The following is a 23,911-nucleotide window of genomic DNA, read 5'->3' on the forward strand; positions in this document are numbered from 1 at the left end:
GGCTCCCACAGTTCAACTGTCCCACAGGACATTAGGAACTAGTGTACAGCACCGATAATTTCTCAAGAAAGATGCATAACATAAACTGTCTTTTTTGGAGTGAAGAAGCCTTTATTTCCTATCTGGCTCCATTCTTGCATACATATCCTTTGTAAATTATTTTTCAAATTTGGAGGTTCATTAATTTAATTGAATCTCTTCCGAATTTTTAATTAAATCTGCAGTTCTCCCAGTAACCTTTGGAAAGATGGAAGCCACAACAGCATATTGGAGAGAATGGGATCACAGAATAAGACAGACATGAAAGAGAAGCACAACATCACAAGGCAGGTCTTCATATAAATTTATTTTTGTACCAAAAAAATTAACATTCAAAGGCAATGTTTTTACTGTACAGTATAAAATATCATCTACCACATTAAAAATGGGATTTTTTTTGCTAGTAAGCCACTGATAACTTTTCCATAAAAAAAAAACCCAACACAAAATTTACAATTTGCAGCACTTGTAGAAAAAAAACACCTGTTCAATAATTATATAAATACTCTTGACAGATTCCAGTAGCCCATTATGTATACTTTTTGGCAATGTCAGCTTTCTAAAGTCAATTAGCTTCTAAATTTGAAAGGCACCTGGTGGCCAACATCCTGCTTATTATTCAAGGCAGCCATTTTAATTTTTTTTTTTGCACAGACTTGACAAGTCTGAAAAATCTATTAAGTTAAAAAGAGTAAAGAAGTATAATACAGTTGATATTACCAAACAACATTTTTTTCCCCTTAGCTGCAAGTTTTCCCCAGGGGATTTACAAAGTGCACCAGTTAAATATGTATGTACATTTAAAACATTAAATATGTCAACAGCAAGACATTTTTAAATATTTTGAATCAAATACTATGGCACAAATATAATTTACAATACTTTGCACAGAAAACATTACATCTGAAATATAACTTTAGATATTATATAAAAATACATATATTTTCTCTCCTCGTTAGAAAAAGTATTTATTTGAAGGTTCCAGCATGATGTAACCATTCAAAGGAACTTAACCCTTCAGATGGTCATCAGTTGGCAATTAGACGACCCCCTCCCCACATGAAGCACATAACCACAGGCTAATCTGGTATAATTTTAGGAATTCATTACAAAATTTAAAAGCCATTATGTAAGAAAGTCTTTAGACTGTAACAATCTTTACTCCAACTTCTCCCATTGGCGGTAGATACACATGCTCGCGACAGAGTCAAAAGCATGGAAAGAGTCTCCTTGTACCATTGTGGGTCATACCCCTTAGTAGTCTCACATCTATATACATCTTTCTTGGCTTGTTTAGAACTTTTCCCCATACATCCTAGGAAATACAGAATAATGCTCCACAATATGGGACTCAATCTATATCTAGTCTTAGCCTTTTAATGGGACTCAATCTATATCTAGAACTTTAAAAGCCCCAAAGTATGTGGCATCTTGATCTGGATCCAATAGTGAAGGGTTGGATACCTCGATGCTTATTTCCTCACCAGATCGTAGCTTAAAAAATCCTCCAACATTTATGGAATAAAAATGGAATTCAGAGTTCCCTGACCAGTATTTGGTGCTACCTCCTTTCATCAGGGTATGAGAACTTGGGATTTTGATGCTGGTTTTAGTGACATACACCATCAGCTGAAGATACTCTGTGGCGAGGTCTCCTGAAGTTTCATGATGTCGAAAGCAGATGTTGGCATATAGGAAATAGAAGCCATCTTGGTTGACTATTAGTTTTCCATTGCTGAAAGTCATGTTGGAGATCTTGGCCCAACCTCGGTCATGGTACCAGGAGGACAAACTCACTTTGTGGGAACCTGAGGACAGGAAAGGCATATGATTTAAAATCCACCCCCTTCAATGAGAAGGACATCCTCACGATTCCATGAGGCTGAAGAAAAGCGTAACTGTTCTTGTTCCAAAGGTAGAATACTTTCTCAGAATTTATTTTCTAAAAGGGCAGAAATACATTAAGATGGCTTAGTGCTCTCTGCTAGGCCCCTGAGAGAGTACAAAGACAAAAACTTAGTTTTCCTTCCCTAAAGGTGCCTACAGTACATGACAAATGGGTATGGTATGTGTTCAGTTAAGAAGAAAGTCATGAACCTTGAAAATAAAGGTGCAGATAATTGCTATGAGTATTCAAAGGAAAGAGAGTTCTTCCCAGAAAAATCAAGAATGACCTTGTTGGATTGTTACGGAGCCTGAGAACTTGAAATGGAAATAGATACAGGATTCAGCCAACAGAATCAGAAAGATCATTTAAGGTTGAAGACAGAGAGTAAGCCGATGGCAGTTGATACAGAAAAGCGAGACAAGCATAGGAAGAGAACTTCCAGACTTTGCTTGATTCAAATATTCCCAAATCCTGTTCAAGGACGGTTTACTTCCTGAAGTCCAGAGGAGGTCACTAGAGCGAGCCTGAGAAGCCATTAAAGATACTGCGGCCTCCACGACCCACTTTTGCACACTTCTTTCTTTTTCATTGGAGGTCTCACCTCAGGTCATCCAGATGAAACCATCCAGAGTGTAAATATCCCCCCAAATGTAAATATCATTCCACATATAAATATCATCTCAGGGTTTCAAGTGAATCAAGAGGCGACTGCAAAATTATTCATCACAGTCCCACAAACACTAGTGAAGTAATTCCTCCAGACTGGTAAATAGCCACCTAATCCATTCACAGACCAAACAAAATTCAAGATGTTTCCCATCTAAAATTATCCCATGTTTCTCTTTTCTTACCTTCTTCCTGTATTCAGTCCTTCTCTCAACTCATGACTTGTCTTAGAGTTTATCTCCAATGATGACTCTTAACAGAGAGAAGCAGAATGACTAAGGTAAAGTCTGCCCTCTCAGTGGGTTGGATCTGTTAGTGTTAGACCAAGGGCTAAAAGGTGCAGATTGGACAGGCCAGAAAAGAATAGGCAACAGGGAGAGGAGAAAAGACAGGAACCTTGACCACATACCACTTCCACCATTAGCTAGTCAACTGGAAGGAGTCCATATTCCCTACTAAACACATCTTTATTTTTATTCATCCACTCATCCATTCACCAATTCATTTAGTTGATCAGTCATTCAGTAAATATCTGTGTGGGGGTTTCTATGGGGATTCACTCTACCCATAATTAAGAATTTTATCAAGCAGTATACCCTTGAGGCACTTAGCACTAATAGTGGAGAAAATAAGAAATAGGCATATTAATTGGAAAACATAGTATCTTCACTGCTGCATGTCCCACAGCACTTGGTTGAAGTTCAATTAGGCAACAGCTAAGTGAGCGTTGCAGAAATGAATGGAGACCAGGGGCACTGAGCCCAATGGGGGGACACTGGAGCCAGAGGATGGGGAGGACTTCAATTAAATGTGTATGAGCTGAGAAAAGGGAGAGAAGGTAGTGTCAGAGAGCAAAACTGTTGGAGCAAAAAATGGAAGGCACACGGCGTGCAGAGGGTTAAAGGGAGGAAAGCTATCAGTGCGAATGAATGTGAAAACTCAAGAATAGAGAAGAGTGGAAGACAAGGAAAGAGAAATACACTGTGATCCAGTTGAGTTTCCAAGACTCAAGCCTGGGTTTCCATGGCTAACAAGGTATGCTGACAACCTTGTACCCAAGCCCCTCATCCCCTATGATCAGTGTGATTAGGCGCTAGGGAAGAGGGGTGTCCAAATTTTTAGCCTGAGCCGCCCCCTTAAGAAAGCCTTGTAGTCTGGCTTTGCAAAATACTTCCCAATGCATTTTATTCAGGAAGATTTGCAAATCCATAAGCTAACAGTCAATAGAAGGCAGGCTCTGACTTTTTTCTTGTGTGTAAATAAATATAAAACAGAGGCCAAAAGAACATGCAAAATTAAAGCCACCTTCTTCTGAATAATCCAGTACTGGCCAGAAACTGGGAGATACATGGACTCAAGGAGCTGTTGGCTCAGCCAGAGGAGCAAACGTTATTTTCTTAAATGGAGCATACATGACTTCATTTCACTCACAAACTCAATAACCGTCGGAAAATAACTGGGAGTTTTGCCTTGTTTTTTGGCAATGACTTGATGCTAGGTGCCTGAAGAGAGAGCTTTATAACTAAAACACGCTTGCTATTGCCAAACAGACTTTGGCACATGGTGTAATGTAATATTTATCATATGCCATTTAAAATGAACTGAAAAGATAAATGCAGAGTACGTTCATAGCACAAACAGCTGATCGGTATTAATTTGATTGCATTTGCTAATATGCAAAACAGTTTTCACTCAGAAAATTAGTGTCACTTCAATGGACGGCGCACATCCACATGTGCAGAGAGAAAATCTGTTTATGAAGCAGATCTCTGGGGCAGGAGAGAGGGTGGAGGCAAATGTGCTACCAACCGAGTCGCTGGCTTCTCAATTTCCCCGTCTGCAGTCAGGGAATATGGCTCCGCGACCCACACTATGAGAGTGATGGCTAAATCACTATGAAAACTTGGGTCTTTTTTTTTTTTTTTAACTCCAAGAAAAACTAGCCTTAAACCGTTTTTGGAACAGAGTGGAATATGCATAACCATTTAATAAAACTCAAATAATAGTAACAAGTGGCATTCATGGAGTGCTTACTAGAGGCCAGCCTACCCGTGCAAATGCTCCGACCTAGCCTTGTTGAATCTCCACGGCCATCCAGTGAATCTCCATCCCCGTCAAGAAACTGACACACAAATGATACTTGGAATCTGTATGAGGTCACACAGCCAGTATGTGGTGCGATAGGACCCCATACCCAGGCCGTCAGACTGCAAGCCCCTTCTATTAAGACTGCAGGAATTTACTTCTTACAAAAAAATAAGAACATAAGGGCTCTGAATTTTTTTCCCTCTGACAAAGCCAGCTGGCTACAGGGTAGGAATATGATGGCCTGTAGTGTAAAAACCATGGACTTGGGAATCAACTGGAGTGGAACTCAATTTCTAAACCTACCACCCCTGTGATCTTGAGTAGATAAATTATGTGGAACTCAGTTTCCTTGTCCACAAATCTGAATGATAATCACTTACCTTGCAGGGTTGTGGTAAGAGCAGAGGTAAGGAATACAGTGAAATGCCTGGTACATATTTTATGTTGAACAAATGGCACCATAATAATAATGATGACGTCAACTGACACTCTATTAAATAATGTTCTTTTAACCTTTTGGATGTTCACCTATCCCCACCTATCTGGTAGAGAGTCCCAGTGGGGATTGCATGGTGGGCTAGCTGGGACATTGGTTAGGACACAGCTGGACATCTGTAGGCACAGAGCTCTGGATTTCCTCATTTCTAAAAGATATTCAGCTCTCCAGTGCATTGAGCTAAATTCTTATCCAGAGAAAGTAATAAGCCCTTGGGGAAGGAGCGTGTCTCCCTTTCTAGAGGGCTACTGCCTCTTAAACATTACTCTGTTAAGACCCTACCTGGAATTCTGCAGGACATAAATCACACACTTCATAGGTTGGGGGTGGGGATGTACCAATGTTAGTTTGGGGAAATACAGATGAACATAACAAGGGACTGCCCTTCCCAGTTCTGCAATCTCAACCGGCACCCATTTCGATGATCTGAAAATGAAAAGCAATGACGTCCTTCCTGGCAGAGCTGACAATAACTGTTTCCACAATAGAGATCATCAACTCAGTACCAAACGATCCTTCTTCTGGTCAACAAGTTAAGGGCTCTCAAAATTTTAGTAACCAGCTAATAATAGTTTTGAGTATTTAATTGGACTGGTAAAGGACTCTTGAAATCTTTTTCAGGCTGGATGCAAACGGAACTTACCTGATGGGATGTCAGTGGCATTAATAGTGAGATGAGCAAAAGGCTGAGTATGAGGCTTGCCCCTCCTGGCCAGTTCTAACCATGAACCTTCCATCATAGCTGGAGAGGAGAGAAACCATATTAGCCCCAAGAACACTGACCCTATATGATTTCAAATATTCATGCAGAACCATGCTTACCTTTCTCTGCTCTGATGTGCTGTGATCTAATATGTTGTAACTCCTGAAATGAAAAGACAAAAATCTTTTTAAATATTCACTCTTCTAGTCAAGACATAAGAATTTAGGACTGTTGGACGTAATGATAAATTAATCTTTTTTCCTTCAATGCCAGGCATGTGTAGGCAGTGAAATTCTTTGGTGTTCTAGGTAACTATCAAGAAAAATTCAACCTGGGGTGCCTGGGTGTCCAACTCTTGGTTTCGGCTCAGGTCATGGTCTCAGGGTGGTGAGAAGACCTGTGTCAGGCTCCATGCTCAGTGGGGAGTCTGCTTGAGTTTCTCTCCCTCTGCCCCTCCCCCCACCTGTAGGCTCTCTCTCTCTAAAATAAATTTAAAAATCTTAAAAAAGAGATGTTCATCCCAAAGAGTTATGTCCGTATACTTCACACACATACCATCTAACAAAATACTTTGGACAAAGAGGAAATAAAAGACAATGTACATGATAAAACCTAGAATAATTAAACATACTTAAGAATTTGTAGCAGATACATAAATGAAGATGAAGTTAACTAGGAAAATAACAATTACCACAAAATATATGACCCTCTTAAATCTTTAGGGAAGCTCTTTTTATGTCTATTTCATTAGTGAATTCCTGCTACCACAATGAAGTTCAGTTCACAGGAAAGTGAATGATGCCTAGCTCCCAATGGTTAATTTTTTATTTAAAAAAAAAAATCAGTGTATTTAAAGTACTGCACAGGAGACTAAGAGCTTTTACAGTATCAATAATTAAGTCAAAATACTTCCACCAACAGAGGTTGAAGAAACTCAAACCAGGATGGGGTGTCTGGGTGGCTCAATCTGTTAAGCGTCTGCCTTTGGCTCAGGTCATGGTCCCAGGGTGCTGGGATTGAGCCCGGCCTCGGCTCCCTACTCAGCAGGAAGCCTGCTTCTCCCTCTCCCTCTGCTCCACTACTTGGCTCCTGCTCTCTCTTTCAAATAAATAAATAAAATCTGAAAGAAAGAAAGAGAAATTAAGAAAGAAAGAAAGAGAAAAGAAAAAGAAAAATAGAAAGAAAGGAGGGAAGGAAAGAGGGAGGGAGAGAGGAAGGAAGAAAAGAGGGAAAGAAACTGAAACCAGAAAAAGAAAGAGCCCAAGTTTGAAAAGAGCACAGGTAATTGCATATCTCTATTTGAGCCCTGAGAATGAAGGATCTGATGTGTAAGTAACTGCATACCCGTTTGAATCCTGACCCCACCTACCACTAACTATTAAGATGGAGTGGGTGAAACGTCAGTTCTAACGTCAGTTCAAATCCCTATCAGCCACCTACCTGCACTAAATATATTAATAGAACCTCTATCATAAGGCAGGAGGTTAAGATTAAATGCATGTAGGCACTTAGCAGAGTGTCTGGTACTTCAAATACTTAGATACTAGAAACACTCTTGGGAGATTCCTAATTTCTCTGTTATTGGGATGGCCATCCATACTAACCATTTCCCACCCCCCTGCCCCCAGCCCCATCCTGGGATGTTTAAAAGATTAGCCATATAACCTAAGTTCTTTGAGTATCTCAAGAGAAGGGCTTTGAGATAGATGATAGATAGATTGATAGATAGATAATAGGTGAATAGATAGATGATGATAGATAGATAGGGGCAAACACAACTTCAACTGTTAACAACTGGAAGGATTCTAAAAACACCATTGATTTTTCTCTCTGCCTTCAGGACTCCCAAGAGAGCTAAGAATCTATTCTATTTTTTAAAAATTTTTAAAAAAAATTTTTATAAACATATAGTGTATTATTATCCCCAGGGGTACAGGTCTGTGAATCACCAGGTTTACATACTCCACAGCACTCACCATAGCACATACACTCCCCAATGTTCATAACCCCACCACCCTCTCCTTACACCCCTTCCCCTGTCCCCCCAAATCTATTCTATTTTTAAAGACCCTTGGAGGAGATAGCACAGCTGTTTTCTGTTACCTAAAGAAGTCACAGTGTGACTACCTTTTACATCCAGTGCTCATCCAGGGCTGCCTTCTGCCCTTGCCTTGGCCCAGGGTACTGCCCTACCAAACGCTGGAGCATTGTTTGTAGGAAATTCTAGGCAAATTGTGGCAGCCCTTTTTGAGTGGTGCCATGCAATGGCCCTTTCCAGGCCTTATTCTTCCCTCTCCATCCAAGATTTATTGTTCTCCGTAGCTGATCTCCAATCTCCCAATCTCTTCTTGTGACTTCTAGATTCCCAGTGGTACTCTGATTTCTGGAATTTCCTGGTTTAGTCTCCCCTGTATTTATAACAGAGATTTGTAGATGCACAGTGTGTATTTATACATTGTGTGTATCCTTACATATTTGTATATACAGTGTATCTTTATATACCTGTATATCTTTACAGCTTTATATAAGTGTATGTATGTACATGTACAATGTATCTTTATTCATTATATATACATTTATAATAGAGATAAAAATTGTATATATATTTATACATTTACAGAATGTCTTTTTTTAAAAGATTTTTATTTATTCGACAGAGAGAGACACAGTGAGAGAGGGAACAGAAGCAGGGGGAGTGGAAGAGGGAAAGGCAGGTTCCCCCATAGAGCAGGGAGCCCCATGCAGGGCTTGATCCCAGAACCCTGGGATCATGACCTGAGCCGAAGGCAGATGCTTAACTACTGAGCCACCCAGGTGCACCTACAATATAATATGTCTTTATATATACTGACTCTCTTATATATACAATGTTTCTTTACCTGATTATTATCTCTTAAAATTTTGAAATAGGATCCTTGATGACAGATTAATTCAGGAATATAAAGCTGCCCTTCATTTTTCCCTCTAGGCCCGATTTGTCTCATCAAAGGGAAGAGGGAGGAGTGGGGGAAGAAGCAAAGCTAAGTATGGTTTATGTCTCCAAATGTCTGCTTCGTGCTTTTCTATGGAGAAAAACACACCTTTTATTGAGAAACACAATGGGAAAGCTTATGTGCTAGCTCAGTAGTCCTCAGACTTGCATGCATCACAGTCTACCAGAAGGCAGGTTGAAACCGAGTTGCTAACTCAGTAGGTCTTGGGTAGGGCCTGAGATTCTGCATTTCTAGCAGGTGAGCTAGTGCTGGTGGCTTATGGCCTCAATATGAGAACTGCAAAGCCTCTGACATCCACGAAGATTTCAGAGATAGGCCAATCTGACACTGTGTGAAGGTTGAGACCCAGGCAAAAGCAGCAGCTGACTAAAGTCACTGACTAAATGAAACGGGCAAGGAAAGTTTGTTCTTTCCCACCTGATAAAAAAACTTCTCCCTGCCCACTTAAGGAGTGGCTCCTAGGTCAGAACTGTCACAGAAACTTTTCATTACAAGAAAATTCAATAACCAGGACCATTCAGAAGCACTTTCAATGACTGCTAATAAAGAAAACAAAACAAAACACAACAAAAAACCCAAATATCAAAAACAAAACAAAACAAACAAAACAAAAGAAACCCTAATGTGTCCTGATCAGGACGAATTAGAACTCTAACTAGAGACCCCATCATGTAATGCTGCTTTTGTGTTATACCCAATCTTAGGTACCCCAAAGTTGCAATCCCTCTCAAACCCTATAGAGAAGTTTCCTTGTGCAAAGGCAGTACATGGTATGTCTACGACCTGAGGCTACCAAAAATTGTACTCTTATTATCTGTTCCTGTATCCCTACCTCACTCCCAATTTTTTGAACTCAAAATGATATGCATAGATGTCAACCATAAACAGAACATTTTTCTAGGACTACATCTTGGGTGCCCAGGCCCCAACTCCACTTAGTCCAATAATGACTTGGTTTTTTTTTTTTTTTTAAAGGAATCTCTCCAGGTGGTTCTAATATAGGGCTGGCATTGACAAACATTATTACTAATTGAGTTCTCCCATGAATGGCTGTTTGGTGATGTCTGTATTTGGCCATAGATTTATTATATTCTCCCAACTTATATATATATTCCACATATTCATGCTGAAAATTAAATAATCCCTTACACGCACAGCTAACAGAGTATTTTCCATTATATTAGCATATTTGATTCTTATTAGAATCAGAGGCTGGGTAATTATCACTACGCTGATTTTTCAGACTGGGAAATAGAGGCTCAGAGGACAAGGGCTCTCCCCATAAAGCTGGGACTTCAACCTCTGCCCCTGACTCCTCTTTCAGAGCTGTACGTCCCTGTCCCTTTACAAATGTCACCAAGCACATGCCTGAAAGCTGGCAGAAAAGTCTCAATGGTCCATCATGGGGCTCAGAACGTGCTACCCCAAAATATAAGGCCTCAGCCTATTGAATACTTAAAGCTGAAGGAATTTGAGGAATGGCAGGTGCAGGAAGGACCCTCTGACTCATCTTTCTCCTCTGAAGCAGGTCATAAGACCCTCGCATGAGAGGTGCTCTTCTCCTAACTAGCGGAAATGAGCATCCTTAGCTTCAAGATGGAAGGACACTAAGAAGAACTGGGAGAAACAGGCCTTGTTAAGATTTCCCCAGTTTACTAACCATAGCTTAGACTCTTCTGTCGTGTCACATTTTTCCCTGCACCTTTCCATTGTCCATCAAACCTAGTATAAAAACCAGTCAGGCTAACCATTTCCTCAGGTCTTCATTTCTTTAGGAAACATACATTCAATGCATGCATATGCTTTTCTTTCTTTTTTAAGATCTTATTTATGTATTTGACATAGAGATAGAGATTACAAGTAAGCAGATGGAGGGAGAGGGAGAAGCAGGCTCCCTGCTGAGCAAGGAGCCCAATTCGGGGCTTGATCCCAGGACCCCGAGACCATGACCTGAGCCGAAGGCAGAGGCTTAATCCACTGAGCCACACAGGCGTCCCTATGCTTTTCTTTTATTCATCTCTCTCTTGTCGGTCTAATTTATAAAGCTCCAACTGGAGAACCTAAGTGGGGAAAAGGGAAAAGATCTTTTTCCCCCTGGATGGCACCTGGATGTTTAGTAGGTTAAGCGTCTGCCTTTGGCTCAGGTCATGATCCCAGGGTTTGGGGATCAAGTTCTGAACTGAGCCCCCTACTCAGGGGAAGAGTCTGCTTTTCCCTCTATCTCGCGTCCCTGGTTGTGATCTCTCTCATACTCTTTCTCTCTCTCTCTCTCTCTCTCAAAAAATTTATAAATAAAATCTTAAAAAAAAAAAAGATCTTTTTTTTCTTCCCCTATGCCTGCCAAGAAATCCTTAGGGGTTTTTTTTCCTCCCTGAAGTAAAAAGTCTAAAAGGAGGCTTATCTTCACTGGAGATCTGACTGCCAAGTCCCTGCAGGTTGTCTGGAAAATCTGACAAAAAAGAGCCTTGACATCAGGAAATATGGACTCAGAATTTCCAGGGTCTTCAGAAAACAGGCTCAGAGCCCATGTTCAGGGTTTGGCTGCTGAAGTTCCCAAACCAGGGGCCTGCAGACCCCATGACGGGCATCGATCTCCAACTGTGACTCTGCCGAGTCCACACCACAAGGCAGGAGCTACTCTGGTTTGTCATTTTCCTCAAAGAACAGATACTTGGCTATGTATATGCCAAGCATGGATCTTTCTTGAATGCCCCGTAATATTTTTAATTTTCAAGATTATAGGAAAACCCTTCTAAAGGAGAATTGCAACTTCACCCCAATTGACAATCCCATTTATTTTCTAAGCAGCACATTTGCATTTATTTTCATCCACTTTAGTCCTCCACTTCTGTCACACTAATTAGAGTGTCTTAAAATGTACGGTTCTTTATTCCCAGATCTTATCATTCAGACATTGCTTCTGGTTTCTTTGAATTCAAAAAGTTCTGATCATCTAATCTGCGGAAAACACTACAAAGAATATCCCAACTTCTCTCCTCTGAATGAATTATTCAGATGAAAGAGATCTTTTTTTAGAATATTATGTGTGTTTATCTTATTTTAAATCCAGTTGTAAGTTAAAAAAAAAGTTCATCCTGTGCATATGTGGTCTACACGATCATAAGGAAGAACAGGTAGCTTTGCACACCTCCCAGCAAACAGCCTTTAGCAGGAGCCAGAAACAGTTTCCAAGGTGAAAAGCTGGGCAGAGTCCTCCTTGCAATTCTCTTGAAGGTCTTCGCTAAGAGCCACAAAGAGAACCCGATAGTTGCTCCTCAGGAAGACCAGCGATCTGCCTTCTCAGAATACAGCATGCTTAGCAACTGTTACATGCAGGGGACAAAAAGAATTGCCCCCTCCTCCAGGTCGTAGGTTTCTATGACCTACCCCTGACAACTAGGATCATTACCTAGAAGTTACTAAGAAAACTCACATGAATGAATGAATTCATGTTATGGTCACACTGTAACAAGTAGTCTTCTCAGCAAAATTATGCATTTTCAGCAAAATTAAGCATAATTTGGACCTCAATTATGATGGCTTCATTTAACCCTTCAAAACAAAAAGGAAAAGCTAACTACTGATAGGCAGCCAAAGAAATTGCTGTCAATAAAATGGAAAAAGAAACCCTCTGACATATTGCCACCTAGTGGACACCGTCTAGCATTGACTAGCCTGGGATACCACAGCCCTCCTTTCCAGATTGGAAATTGCTATAGCCCCTACTCTAAAGTCTAAAAACAATAGAGCTGAGGAAATTTCACAACGTTTAAAAAATCTTCTTATTGTGGTATTTTCCTATTTAAAGTGCACTAACTTTTCATCTTTGCTGTCAGAGTACATCTGAATAGACAAGAAAACAACCGATATAATTTTGTTTTTTATTTCGACTTTTATTTCACCCATAGAAAAATGTTGCGATTTCACAATTTCTCCGCCAGGAAAGAAAGCACACAAAAGATCGATGTGATTGCGTAACTGTGGTCTCTAGGATTGCTTCTTTTCAACTTCTCCCGAACTCAACATCCAAGAAGCCCAATGCCCAGAGTGTAGTAGGGTGAATTTGAAGAGTGCAGACCAGGTCTTCAGGCTATCGGCACAGGCTCTTTCGAACATCTTCTACAATGTTTTAGGGTCTTTCACCAAACATAGGGAGGTGGGAGACATCTCAGAACTGGCTCAATCTTGATAAATCAAAGGCACTTAGGAGAGATTGTACTCTATAAGAATAAATACAAACACCTATGAGTATTTTCAGCTCCTCTGGGGAGTTATGAAAATTTTGCTCCGGGTAATTTCAACATTGACAGCAAATGTTAAGCCTGCTTTTGCAAATTCAGTTGGACCACTGCCCCAAACCAGACTTCAATAGCATCCCGATTCAAGAGCGAATGTTATTAAAATGGCCTTATTTGCTTGATTGCTGTGTTTTATAATCTTACGAAATGACAGGAGTGGATTGAAGCTCCCACTGAGGACATTCCTGGCTGTAAAGATTCCCCGAAAAGGTCAAGTTGCTGGAGGTTGAGCTTCTGAGACTGAAAATCCTACTGGGTGTGGTGACGTGAATTGTGCGATCCAGGCGGTGCCTGTCAGTCGGAGCCTGTCAGTCAGAGCCTGGAAGAAGCAATTTGTACAGCCAGATGCTTCGGAAACCACTGGCACCCGCTCATGGCTGAGGTCTCAGGTGGCTGCCTCCCTCTGCAGATAGGCAGCTGCAGGCACATCTGGCTGGTTGAACAAGGTTTTAACACCCCGTTTGCCGGATATAATACAGGGTTCATTCACTTGTTAACATATGTAATGCATTCGTTTTAACATCTTAATGATACCCTTCATGTAATTCTTCTCCAACCAAGTTACAAGAATAGTGTATTCATCAGCCGAGTTAGCACATGAATGCCTCACATGGGTTGTTGCTGAAGATGAATAGCCAGTTTCGCATTCTTGCAGAGAAGTCCTGCGGACTTGGACTTGCAGCACGTAAACAGTAGTGCAGAGAGCCTCCCCGACTCTCCACCAAGTGCAACTGCCTTCCTTCAAGCTAACAGGGTTTCTCATTAGGATCATGATAATAGCCTCCTCCCTCCTCTCCCAGTCTCTTGCTGGCCTCAAACGGACCCATTGCTGCTGGGGCACAAGGAGGGCATGGTCCTTCTCTGAAAATTCTGCAGGAGCTGCCCACAGGCCTCAGGAGCAAGTCCACATTCCTCCCTTGGGCTTCGAAGGCTTTGCAAGGTGTCTTGGTTTCTGCTTCTGGCTCCCTTGCTATCCCTCCCCGAGCCCCCAAACTCGACTCCTGAGGCCACTGTGGGGCACCCCATGTGCCGGCCACCCAGAGCTACTTATAGTCAGTCCCCACTGCAAGTATCCTGCCGTCCTCTTCATACCGACATGGTCTCCAAGTGCTCTCTCGGAGACAGGTCTTACTGTCTTATCGGTAGCTCGTCTTTATTTATAAAGTTTTTTATTTGCCTGGTATTCTTGGTCTGCAAGGGACAGAAAGCCTACCCACTCACAGAAAGGATACCCAGGTGTTGTGCAGCAGCTAAACGGACAGCATTAATATAGATGTCTCGGCCCCTTACTTTTCTCCCTCCTTGTAATCCACAGGATGTGGGGGGACAGTTTATAGGCACCTGGATGAAGAGGGGACCACGTAGTTCCTCATGAACTGTCCGTGGTAACGGTTTAAAATAACCTCAAAGTGAAGAACTTCAAGAAGGGGATCCACTGAGCATGCTGTCAGCTGAACACATGTCGGAAGGGTAGAGCAGAGCCTGCAACACTGTCCTCCAGGGCACCAGGACAGGAGAGGAGCAGTGGTGAGGTGGGGCGGCTCCTGAACATCACCCACCCCCCCCGGGGGGGGGCGGTCAGGGAGAGGGAGAGGCAAGGGGAGGAGGACTGGCTCCAGGGGCCCAGCTAGCAGCAGGGGGAGGAGCCCACGGATGGGGCATTGGGTCCACTAATCCTGAAAGGAAGAGCCATCTTTGATTCATTTGCAACTCTACATTTTGATCCCTAAAATTCTTTATTTCTTAATATAAACTACTGATTCACAGAATTCACCCAGACTCAAAGTTTTCTCAACACAGATTCTATCCATAGCCCATAACCCCAGCACCCCACCTCTTAACCTCTTAATTTGTTTTCCTTCTTAACTAAATCAGCCACCACCAACCCATGACCACTTCTGGAAATTTCTCAGTGAAGAACTTTACCAAGACGTGCATTGGTGTCCTTCCACCCAGGCACAGTCAGCATGGGCTCGTTTCTCCCGGAAGAAGTCCACTGATTGGAAAAGACACACTTTTGCAAACAGAGAATGTACTCTCCCCTCCAAAGGGCTGAAGAAGAGCATGCCCTTGTTTTCCTAGAACCGAGTGATGCTTTCCTGGCAGTGTGCTGGCTATGCTGGGAAGAGAAAATTAGTTTTTATTGTTTAACCTTCATGGTTTAAAAGAGAAACCTTCTGCCACAGTTAAGAGTCTCCTAGAGTTTTCGTAAAGTAGCCTTATGACAGCAGCATTAGTCTTCATAAAGAGCCCAATCTTAGAATGTCTTGCACTACAGTACTCGGTTACAAAGTTTAATCTAAGGGCCCGGTGGAGTGACTGCGGCGTGCGTCTTGCATGAGGTGTGCTATTTACCCTGTCTCTGATTTCTTCTGCCACTTAAACAGTAAAGCCCCTTACACTGGCAGAGCTCTGACCTTCACAGAACCTTGTAGGCTCTGAAAAAGGCTCACAAACGCTCACAAACCCTCCCCAAAGTATTGAATTGCTGGGAATACGATGCTAAGGGGAACAGAGGTACCAGGCCAGCCTCTGTGGACAAATGAGGCCAGGAAGGAAGGGACAGGGTGGCCAGTTAGGGTCCTCTAACCTTAAGATCCTTTAATGCGTTCATGCCCCAAAGGCAGAAACTCACCCCTCCAAGAAGCAGGACAAGCATCACACTTGGGAGTGACCTCCAGCCCTCTGGGAATCTTTCTGGCAGTAGCAAACAGATAGCCATCGGACAGCACCAAGAGCAGGCATGAGCAGAGCTCACTACTCTTTAAACGGGTTCTTCAAACTTGCACTGAGCACCCACTGCATGCCTGTCACAGGAGAGAAAAACTAAACCTCTCCCAGTCCTGGAAGGCTCACATTTGAGTGCGTCAGCCCCACACCAGGCTCCTGCCATGGATGCCCTGTGTGACAGGACTGAATAAAGCTCTGAGCACACACAGGAGAAGCTTTTAACCCAAAGGTAGGCAGGCAGGCATCAGTGGGGTGGGGGTGGGGGTCTTCTTTAAGAAGTAATGCCTGAGCTGAATTTTGAAGACAGAGAATCAATGACATGGGAAAGGCCTAGAATAACATATAAAGGACCGCATGCAAATGCCCATTTTTCATTCACTCATCCATCCATTCCACAAAGTTTACTGATGGCTGCTGGGTGGGGGAGAGCAGGCATCCTACGGGGGGTGCTAAAGATGCTGTGTTTCCAGGAGAGATATCATCTTTGCCTTCACTGTGCTTTGGGTCCCAGCAGGGAAGCGGAGTGGGGAAGGGCGTAGACCGGTTAGAGAACTTCTAGCATTTTACCATGGTAGGGCCACTGGGCACAAGCTTGTTGTGTGATGGAATGGCACACAACATAATGAGCCTGGAGAGGCAGAGAGGCTGGAATGAGGGCTTCCAGAGCACAGAAGACTCTGCATTATATGTTCAGCAGCTCAGACTTTATCTTGTTGGTTACCAGGGTCCACCAAAGGATTATTATTAAGCAGGAAAGTAAGGGACATGTTCAGATTTACATTTTAGAAGTCACTCAGCTGTGCAGAGAATGGACTAGAGGTAGTGAGACCAAAGATGGGGTGGCCACCTGTAGTGACCCAGGCAACAAATGGTGCTAGTGACTCCTGCATTAAGGTGACAACAGTAGGGACTAGGTAGCAGGAGCTGGAGGTTCTGTGAGGAGGCAGAGTTCACAGGATGGGAGCCAAGTCAAGAGTTAGTGATGGAGAGTGTGAGATGATCTTCTAGCTTCTGGTTGGGGTGATGGAGATGATGGTATGGTCCTTCACCATGAAAGGTTCAAGCAGATAAGAAGCAGGCATAGGCACCGAGAGAAAGAGGTTCCAAGCCCACCAAAACTTTGGATGAATATGAGTCCCCTGATTTATAGTCATCATTATCATATTTACCACCACTGCCACCAACACCACCAATACCACCACTACCTAGTGTCCTCGAAGGGCAAAGACTGGGGAGTAGGGCAGCAGCCTTATGATGAGGAAGCAAAGTGAGATCAGAACTCTCTCAGACCCTGAATCTCAAAAGGTTCAAACAAACATCTGTCTCATCATCTGAGCTGTAGACAGCTCTCTGCAACTTTCAAAACCCACTTTTCCATACCACAGCCTTGTGCCTACTCTTCCCATCCACCACTAAATTCACCAAAGGCTTCCCTGTACCCTGCTGGCTCTCACATCTTCTTAGGATGCTTCGTATACCTCCTTGGTCCCAGGGGCTCTCTCCTTCCCACCCTGAAGCCTTCCTTTAAAAACAGACTAGTCTTTCTCAGAGAGGGTTTCTGAAATCACAAAGTCTACTCCTGAATTACCAAAACTTTTGTGACCAATCTGGTTTATTTGCTTATTTTTTTAAGCAAGGTCCCCAAGGGATTCTTAAGATCAAGCAGGTTTGGGAAACACCATTCTAGGGAATATCACTCTCCAGTTCCACACGTTCTATCTCCCCTAAGATGAGCCACTCTGTGGGGAGCAATCCAATCTCACCTTTGCTACCTTCCCTTCCAGCCAAGGACCCTGAGTTTTATCCACTCCTAAAACTGTAGGTCAAGATCCCCAACCACACAATTAGATGCTCTCTTCCAGGTATGTCTTTCCTTATCTCTACCTCTTTAAGAATGTTGATCCAAAATATCTTTTCTTCCATCCTGGGATACTTCTAGCACACAGATAAGCCCGTCTCTGATGATGCCACTCACTGTTACTTTCCTCTTGCAAACCCTCCTACCTTTTGCCCTCGGTCTTCCTAAGATTGAGCATATCACAGCCAACAGCCTATTGTTGGGCCAAAGGCAGTAGTAGATGGCCTTGGTTTTGTAGGAAAATTCTGTGGGTCTTACTTCAGCTTTCCCATAAAGATAGTTTTCATAAATGCTAAATATGATTGGGGTTGATTGAATTGCAGTTTCCAAAACTGTTACGGCGCAGAAGAAATCCCATTGGAAAACCACTACATGACTAACATCTTGATTTGGGAACACCAGTGTCCCCAAACCCCAAGTTTCCTTGTGGGTTTACAAGAAACTTGCTTGGGCTACATATGCATATACAAAGGAAAAGTGATAATGAATGGGGTTTAATTTTCCCTCTTGTGTTTGTTATGTGTATATTTAACTAAAAAGCAAGTGAGAGATAATGGTATATAACAACTCTAGAGAAATGACGCTAATGATTACAATTCCATAAGCAGTTAAGATCTACTCAAATTTTAATTGATTTCTTATGTACTTCAGTTTTTAAAATGGGAATAGTGTCCTTGTAATAATTGACATGAGAATTCTAAAGGATCAGCTCTCTGTATGGAGAACACAAGCACTTCATCAGATAAACTTTTTGGCTTTAAATTAATGTTCTTGAATCCATAAAACCTACTAAAAACTGGGTAGGTGACAATCAAGTTTCATTCAGAGGTCCCATATGTGGATCTAAACAAACCCTTGAAAGCTCCTTCATAAAATGCATGCCGTTAAATCCACTTTTAAACTTCTCTCTCGCTCTCCTGGAATCCAAATAATCCTGAAGCACTTTAACCCTTAGAAAACAAAATCTTAGCCGGCCCAATTATTCATAGACTTATGTATTCATGGAGTTAACTCTGCTCGAATGGTGAGCCTGCTTTCCTGCCTAAACAGGGTTTAGTGAGTATTGGAGACTGGCCACTGTCCTCCAGAATGCAGCCTCTCCTCTTCCCAGTGAGTGATGGGCAAGCCCCTTCCTCAAGCCTTGGTGCAAATGGCTCCTCAGCCCAGAGATAACATTTTGTTGCCCCCCTTACAGCCAGGTGTGGTCTTATGAGTTACTTCCAGCCAAGAGGATGCTACTAGTGGTATCTCAGCACCCAGGTAACCCTCTTGGCCTTTTCTATCCCTTGTCTCTGTCTGGAAATGGCAACAAATGGAAAAGCCAACTTGGGCCAAGAGACGGAAGGTAGGAAGGTACCAGCTGATAATAGAGGAGCCTCCCTGTTAGCCCTGGCCAGCTCACCCCCGGATTCTTGCACAGGAGAGGAAAAAACTCTGCCTAACTTAGTTCATGAATCAGGGTTCTCTTGTTACAGCAGGTAGACTGTGACTAATTCCTAAGGGATCAAAGCATTGAATATCTTTGGGCACACCATTCTTCATAGAAGGAGAGAGTTCTAATTTACACTGTCAATCCTGTAGGAGATGGGACCAAATATTTACTGGTCCCCAGAGATTAAAACAAGAATTCCAGGTAAGCATTAATTGTTCAATAACGATGGCTTTGGTTTTACTCCCCATTTTCCAGTAAGCCTTTGGAGGCTCGGAGGCTTCCTGAGTCCAGAAAATGATGAGTCAAGAATATGCCAACAAAAGATAGCTATTCGCAGTCATTATCATCTTTGGCTTTTCATATTCTATAGTGAAACTGCAGAGACCAGAGGAAAACGTGCCTAAAGGGAGAAGTCTGGATGGAGAAAACTTTCAACAAAAATCATCTGTACTTTTGTATCTATACTGAGGCCTAAGTGCCTCACGTTACAATATTAATTATAATCAATCATAACATTGGTGAAGGCATCAGATGAATGAGAACCAGGCTAGTGGTTGATTGACCCAGTCTTCTTTAAAAATAGAAGTTCACAGAGCTCCATAAGTCATCAATCATTTATTTGTTCTTTTCCTTCATTCTCGAGACTATGTTACGTGTGACATATTCAAGTGTGAGCACAATAGCTGTAGTTCTTGTCCTGATGGGAGTTTGCAGATTCATTCTGTGACCTCTGTGATTGTATGGTTCTTTCAGGAAAAAGTTGTAATGCTCCCAAGCATTTGTTACCACTAGATGGGTTTTGATCCTTCAATAATGATTGCGACCTCACATGTAATTTTGTTTTACGGGTTCACTCGATATCTATATTAACTGAAGTATTAAATAAGATATTCCTGTATATTAAGTACATTATAGAAGAGTCACAAAAATATTTTAAAAGCTAATATTAAAAAATCCACACACATGTAAATCTTTATGCTGCCTTCCCACATCCAGGGGGGCACTCTTGAGTATCCCCCACTAATCTCTCTCCTCCACATCATTCTTCAAAATACTTTTCATAGTAAGTTTCAGGAAGTTTTTCACCGACAGGTACTCCATGTGAAATCAACAAAACAGCATCATAAAATCACGCCGAGTCACAGCAAGGAGTGCTCAGAATGTATATTTAGTGCCTAAACACATGGTTTTTCACCGAGACTGGCCGAAAGATCTAAGGGTCAAGTACCCCTAGCTTGAGCCTGAGCTCACCACTCCACTCTTCAGGCTAGCAGAGGCCAGAGAGGCTGCCAAAGCTGGAAACAAGAATTGCTTTATAAATTGGACACCATATTTGTGCTAGTGTTTTCTTTATTGCCATAGACTGTTATGATAGACTTTGTAAATTGTGGTTGGTAGGACTAGATCACTAAGAGGCTTTCAGAGTTCTGTGCTAAAGTGGAAAAAAAAAAAACAAGAAAGCCTAGCCACAAACAAAAAAAAGGGGGAAACACAGCATTACTTGTCTGACCAAAGACAGGCTAAGTAAACAGCACTTTTGCACACATATAATGTAGTATTGTGCTTATGTCTAGCATTTGTTACCACTAGATGGGTTTGATCCTTCAATAATGATTGCGACCTCACATGTAATTTTGTTTTACGGGTTCACTCGATATCTATATTAGAACTAAAACTAAGATACAGACCTACTTATGAATGCCAGATACATCCATTCTATTTTCAGCATTGGCAAGAGAAATGTGAAATCTGATTATTTTGGCAAGATGTAGAGAATGTCATATTAACCGATAATTCTCATCAAAGGACAACACAGCTGGCAAATCACTATTTGGCGAGAGTAAGAGAAGAGTAAGTCCTTGGATATAGGAGAAGTTATGGCAACAGGCCTAGCACAGTAAGTGCGTTTAATAAACACGGCTTGATTCTAATGATAAGGTATGGGTAATGTTCGTCTCCTTCCTAAAGATCCTCTTGTCTGGGGGAAAAAGTGACATCTTCTACCTCCAAAGACACATGGATATATCATGACAACTCCTTACTCCTGGAAAAGGATTGCCTGTATGTAATGTTATTACCAATGAATAATGGGTAAAATCTTATAGCTCAACAACAAAACAATGTGCTATTAGCAAAATAAAGTTCTCCTCATCCTATGAGTCATACTAATCTGTAAATAAATAATACGAATTATTATTAATAAATAATGCTAATCTGTAATTATACTGTAATAATACTAATCTGTAATTAAAACCGTGTGTCTTTGGGGCACCTGGGTGACTCAGTGGGTTAAAGCCTCTGCCTTCGGCTCAGGTCATGATCCCAGCATCCTGGGATGGAGCCCCACATCAGGCTCTCTGCTCAGCAGGGAGTCTGTTTCCCTCTCTGCCTACTTGTGATTTCTGCCTATCAAATAAATAAATAAAAATTTAAAACAAAAACAAAAACTGTGTGCCTTTAATGAGAAGAGTTGATTATTCTTGTCTGCCCACAGATCTTTATCCTTTGTCTGGCCAGGTACTGAATCTCTTATAACGGTGTTGCTTATTTGGAACGAGGCACCAAATCTGCAACATGCTCCTAAAATAGTGAAAATTCTGCCGTTATTGCTCATTTTAAAGACAAACTGGTCTGTCATCCTATCTAGACAGTCACTTAGAAAGTGCATAGGAAATGGGACAAAGACCAGGTGTTAAGTTCTGATCAGGCAGGTAGGGGCAGAAACTGAGGCAAGAGAAGTGGCCCCAAATACTCTCTCTAGCTGGGCTTTGTCTTCACTTAGGACATGAGGTATGTCTGTTACTTCTTAAAAATGGTAAACAAATCCTTCCAGTGCCATATTTGAATCATTCAGACTATGCCCACTGATTTAACATAAGGTTATACTGTACTAAATTACATGCACACACACATTCACACCCATCCCATAAAATCTACTCTGTGGTGTTTGGTCTCCCACAGATCAGGGCTTTGCATAGGTACGTCTTTACTTTGTAAATGTCTCTGTAGATTTTTTTAGTATTATCTCCATAAGCTTTTGCCTGTGCCTTGTTCAGTTTATTTTTAGGGCTGTTTAAAAAATATGAATGGAATTTTTCATTTGTTTTCCACTTGTTTGGAATGGGGACAGCTAGTGATTATTACTTACTAATTTTTACAAATGGATTGATGTTGCTTCCAGTCTTTTAGTTCTTTCGAGTTTACCCCAGTATACAACGCAATCTTTGTATGCAAATCTTGTCTTCTCCATATATGTGTGTGTATATATACACATATTTTCTTATTTTATTTCCTTGTGTGATTACATTAGCTAGTATATTCTGAGCAATGTTAATGTGGGGGAACTAGGCATCTTTGTTGTGTCCCGACTTTAAGAAAATGTTTCTGTTTTTCATCATTAGCTAACTTTTTGTTTGGGATGTTTAGAAAAACATCAAGAATACATCCGGTTCTGTTTTCTAATGGATTTTAAACATCAGAAATAAATATGAAATCTTGTCATTCTCTTCTTTGGTATCTACGAGATGCTAATATTTTTCTCTCTTGACCTGTTCAGATGAATTACTTTTGTATTCCCCTAAATAAAAGTTGATGATATCTGTTTTTCTTAATATTTTTTTATTTTCAAATTATTTTGGCTGATTCTGCTTATCCAGAAGAAAACCTGGAGGATAATTTTTAAGAATGAGGACACCGGTGAAATTAACAACTTATCTCTTCATTGTAAGGAGGTACAATGTGGGACACAGAATATTAGGAGACGGTCATTTACTTAACCAGAATTACCTGAGTTAGGGGTTCAGTTTTTAACTACTAGATTATCTCTAGTATATCTAAATCATTGTTTATAGATAGATAACGCAGTATTTGGGAGATGGGATAAGAAAGTAGACCAATGAAAATGAAACATAAAAGAATAAAAATGAATAGATTAGCAGAGTTGCTGTTTAAATAGCTCAAATATTAAATAAATACATTAAATAAATAAAAAGATCAAATTAAGCCCACAGTTTAAAATATGTATTTGCTGCATAAAGCTAAGCACCTATATACTAAATTATAACAAAAATGTAATATTTATAACCAATATGCTCTTATAGATATTAGAGCAATATATATTTCTTGATTCTCTGATGCATTTTTTTATATTTTAGTAACTCTGAAATTAAGATGCAAACAGAATCTATGATGATCATGTTTAATATATTTTTTAAGATTTTATTTACTCATTCATTAGAGACAGAGAGACAGGCAGAGGGCGAGGGAGAAACAGACTCCCCACTAAGCAGGGAGCTCGATGAGGGACTTGATTCCAGGACCCCAGGATCATGATCTGAGGCGAAGGCAGTCGCTTAACCCACTAAGTCACCCAGGCACTGCTGTGTTTAATATTTTTGTCAACTTTTCTTTCTTTTTTGTGATGCATGAAATACTAATGTAAGTTGAAAATTGGTGGTATCTTAGATTTGACAAAATACAGCAAATATCAACTTCATATACAAAACAGCTTCATCTCCCAATCTCTACCTCTGGCACATACCCTTTTAAAAAAAAAATGCTATTATTATCTGCAGATTTTTAAAAAATAAACTGAATTAACATGTAATTTAGATTTAACAAGTTTGACAACTTTAGGATTTACCCTAAGATGATCAGAGATAGCCCAGAGAGTTGCAAACTAGAGGCTGGGATAAAGGAGTCGATACAAGAATTCACACAC

General features: G+C 41.2%; 1 protein-coding gene across 1 annotated transcript in view; it reads right to left on the reverse strand.

Moving 5' to 3' along the window:
• Positions 1–331: 331 nt before the first annotated feature.
• TNFSF11 (TNF superfamily member 11) overlaps positions 332–23,911 on the reverse strand; it is a 31,926-nt gene continuing 8,346 nt past the window's right edge. Inside the window, exons 3-5 of the mRNA XM_059377463.1 lie at positions 6,000–6,042; positions 5,821–5,919; positions 332–1,847 (exon numbers count right to left, since the gene is read on the reverse strand). Coding sequence (XP_059233446.1) covers positions 1,426–1,847; positions 5,821–5,919; positions 6,000–6,042 — 564 coding nt within the window. The 3' untranslated portion in view covers positions 332–1,425. The remainder of the gene's footprint in view (positions 1,848–5,820; positions 5,920–5,999; positions 6,043–23,911) is intronic.

This window comes from Mustela nigripes, chromosome 15 (assembly GCF_022355385.1).
Source record: "Mustela nigripes isolate SB6536 chromosome 15, MUSNIG.SB6536, whole genome shotgun sequence".
Taxonomy (NCBI): Eukaryota; Metazoa; Chordata; class Mammalia; order Carnivora; family Mustelidae; genus Mustela; species Mustela nigripes.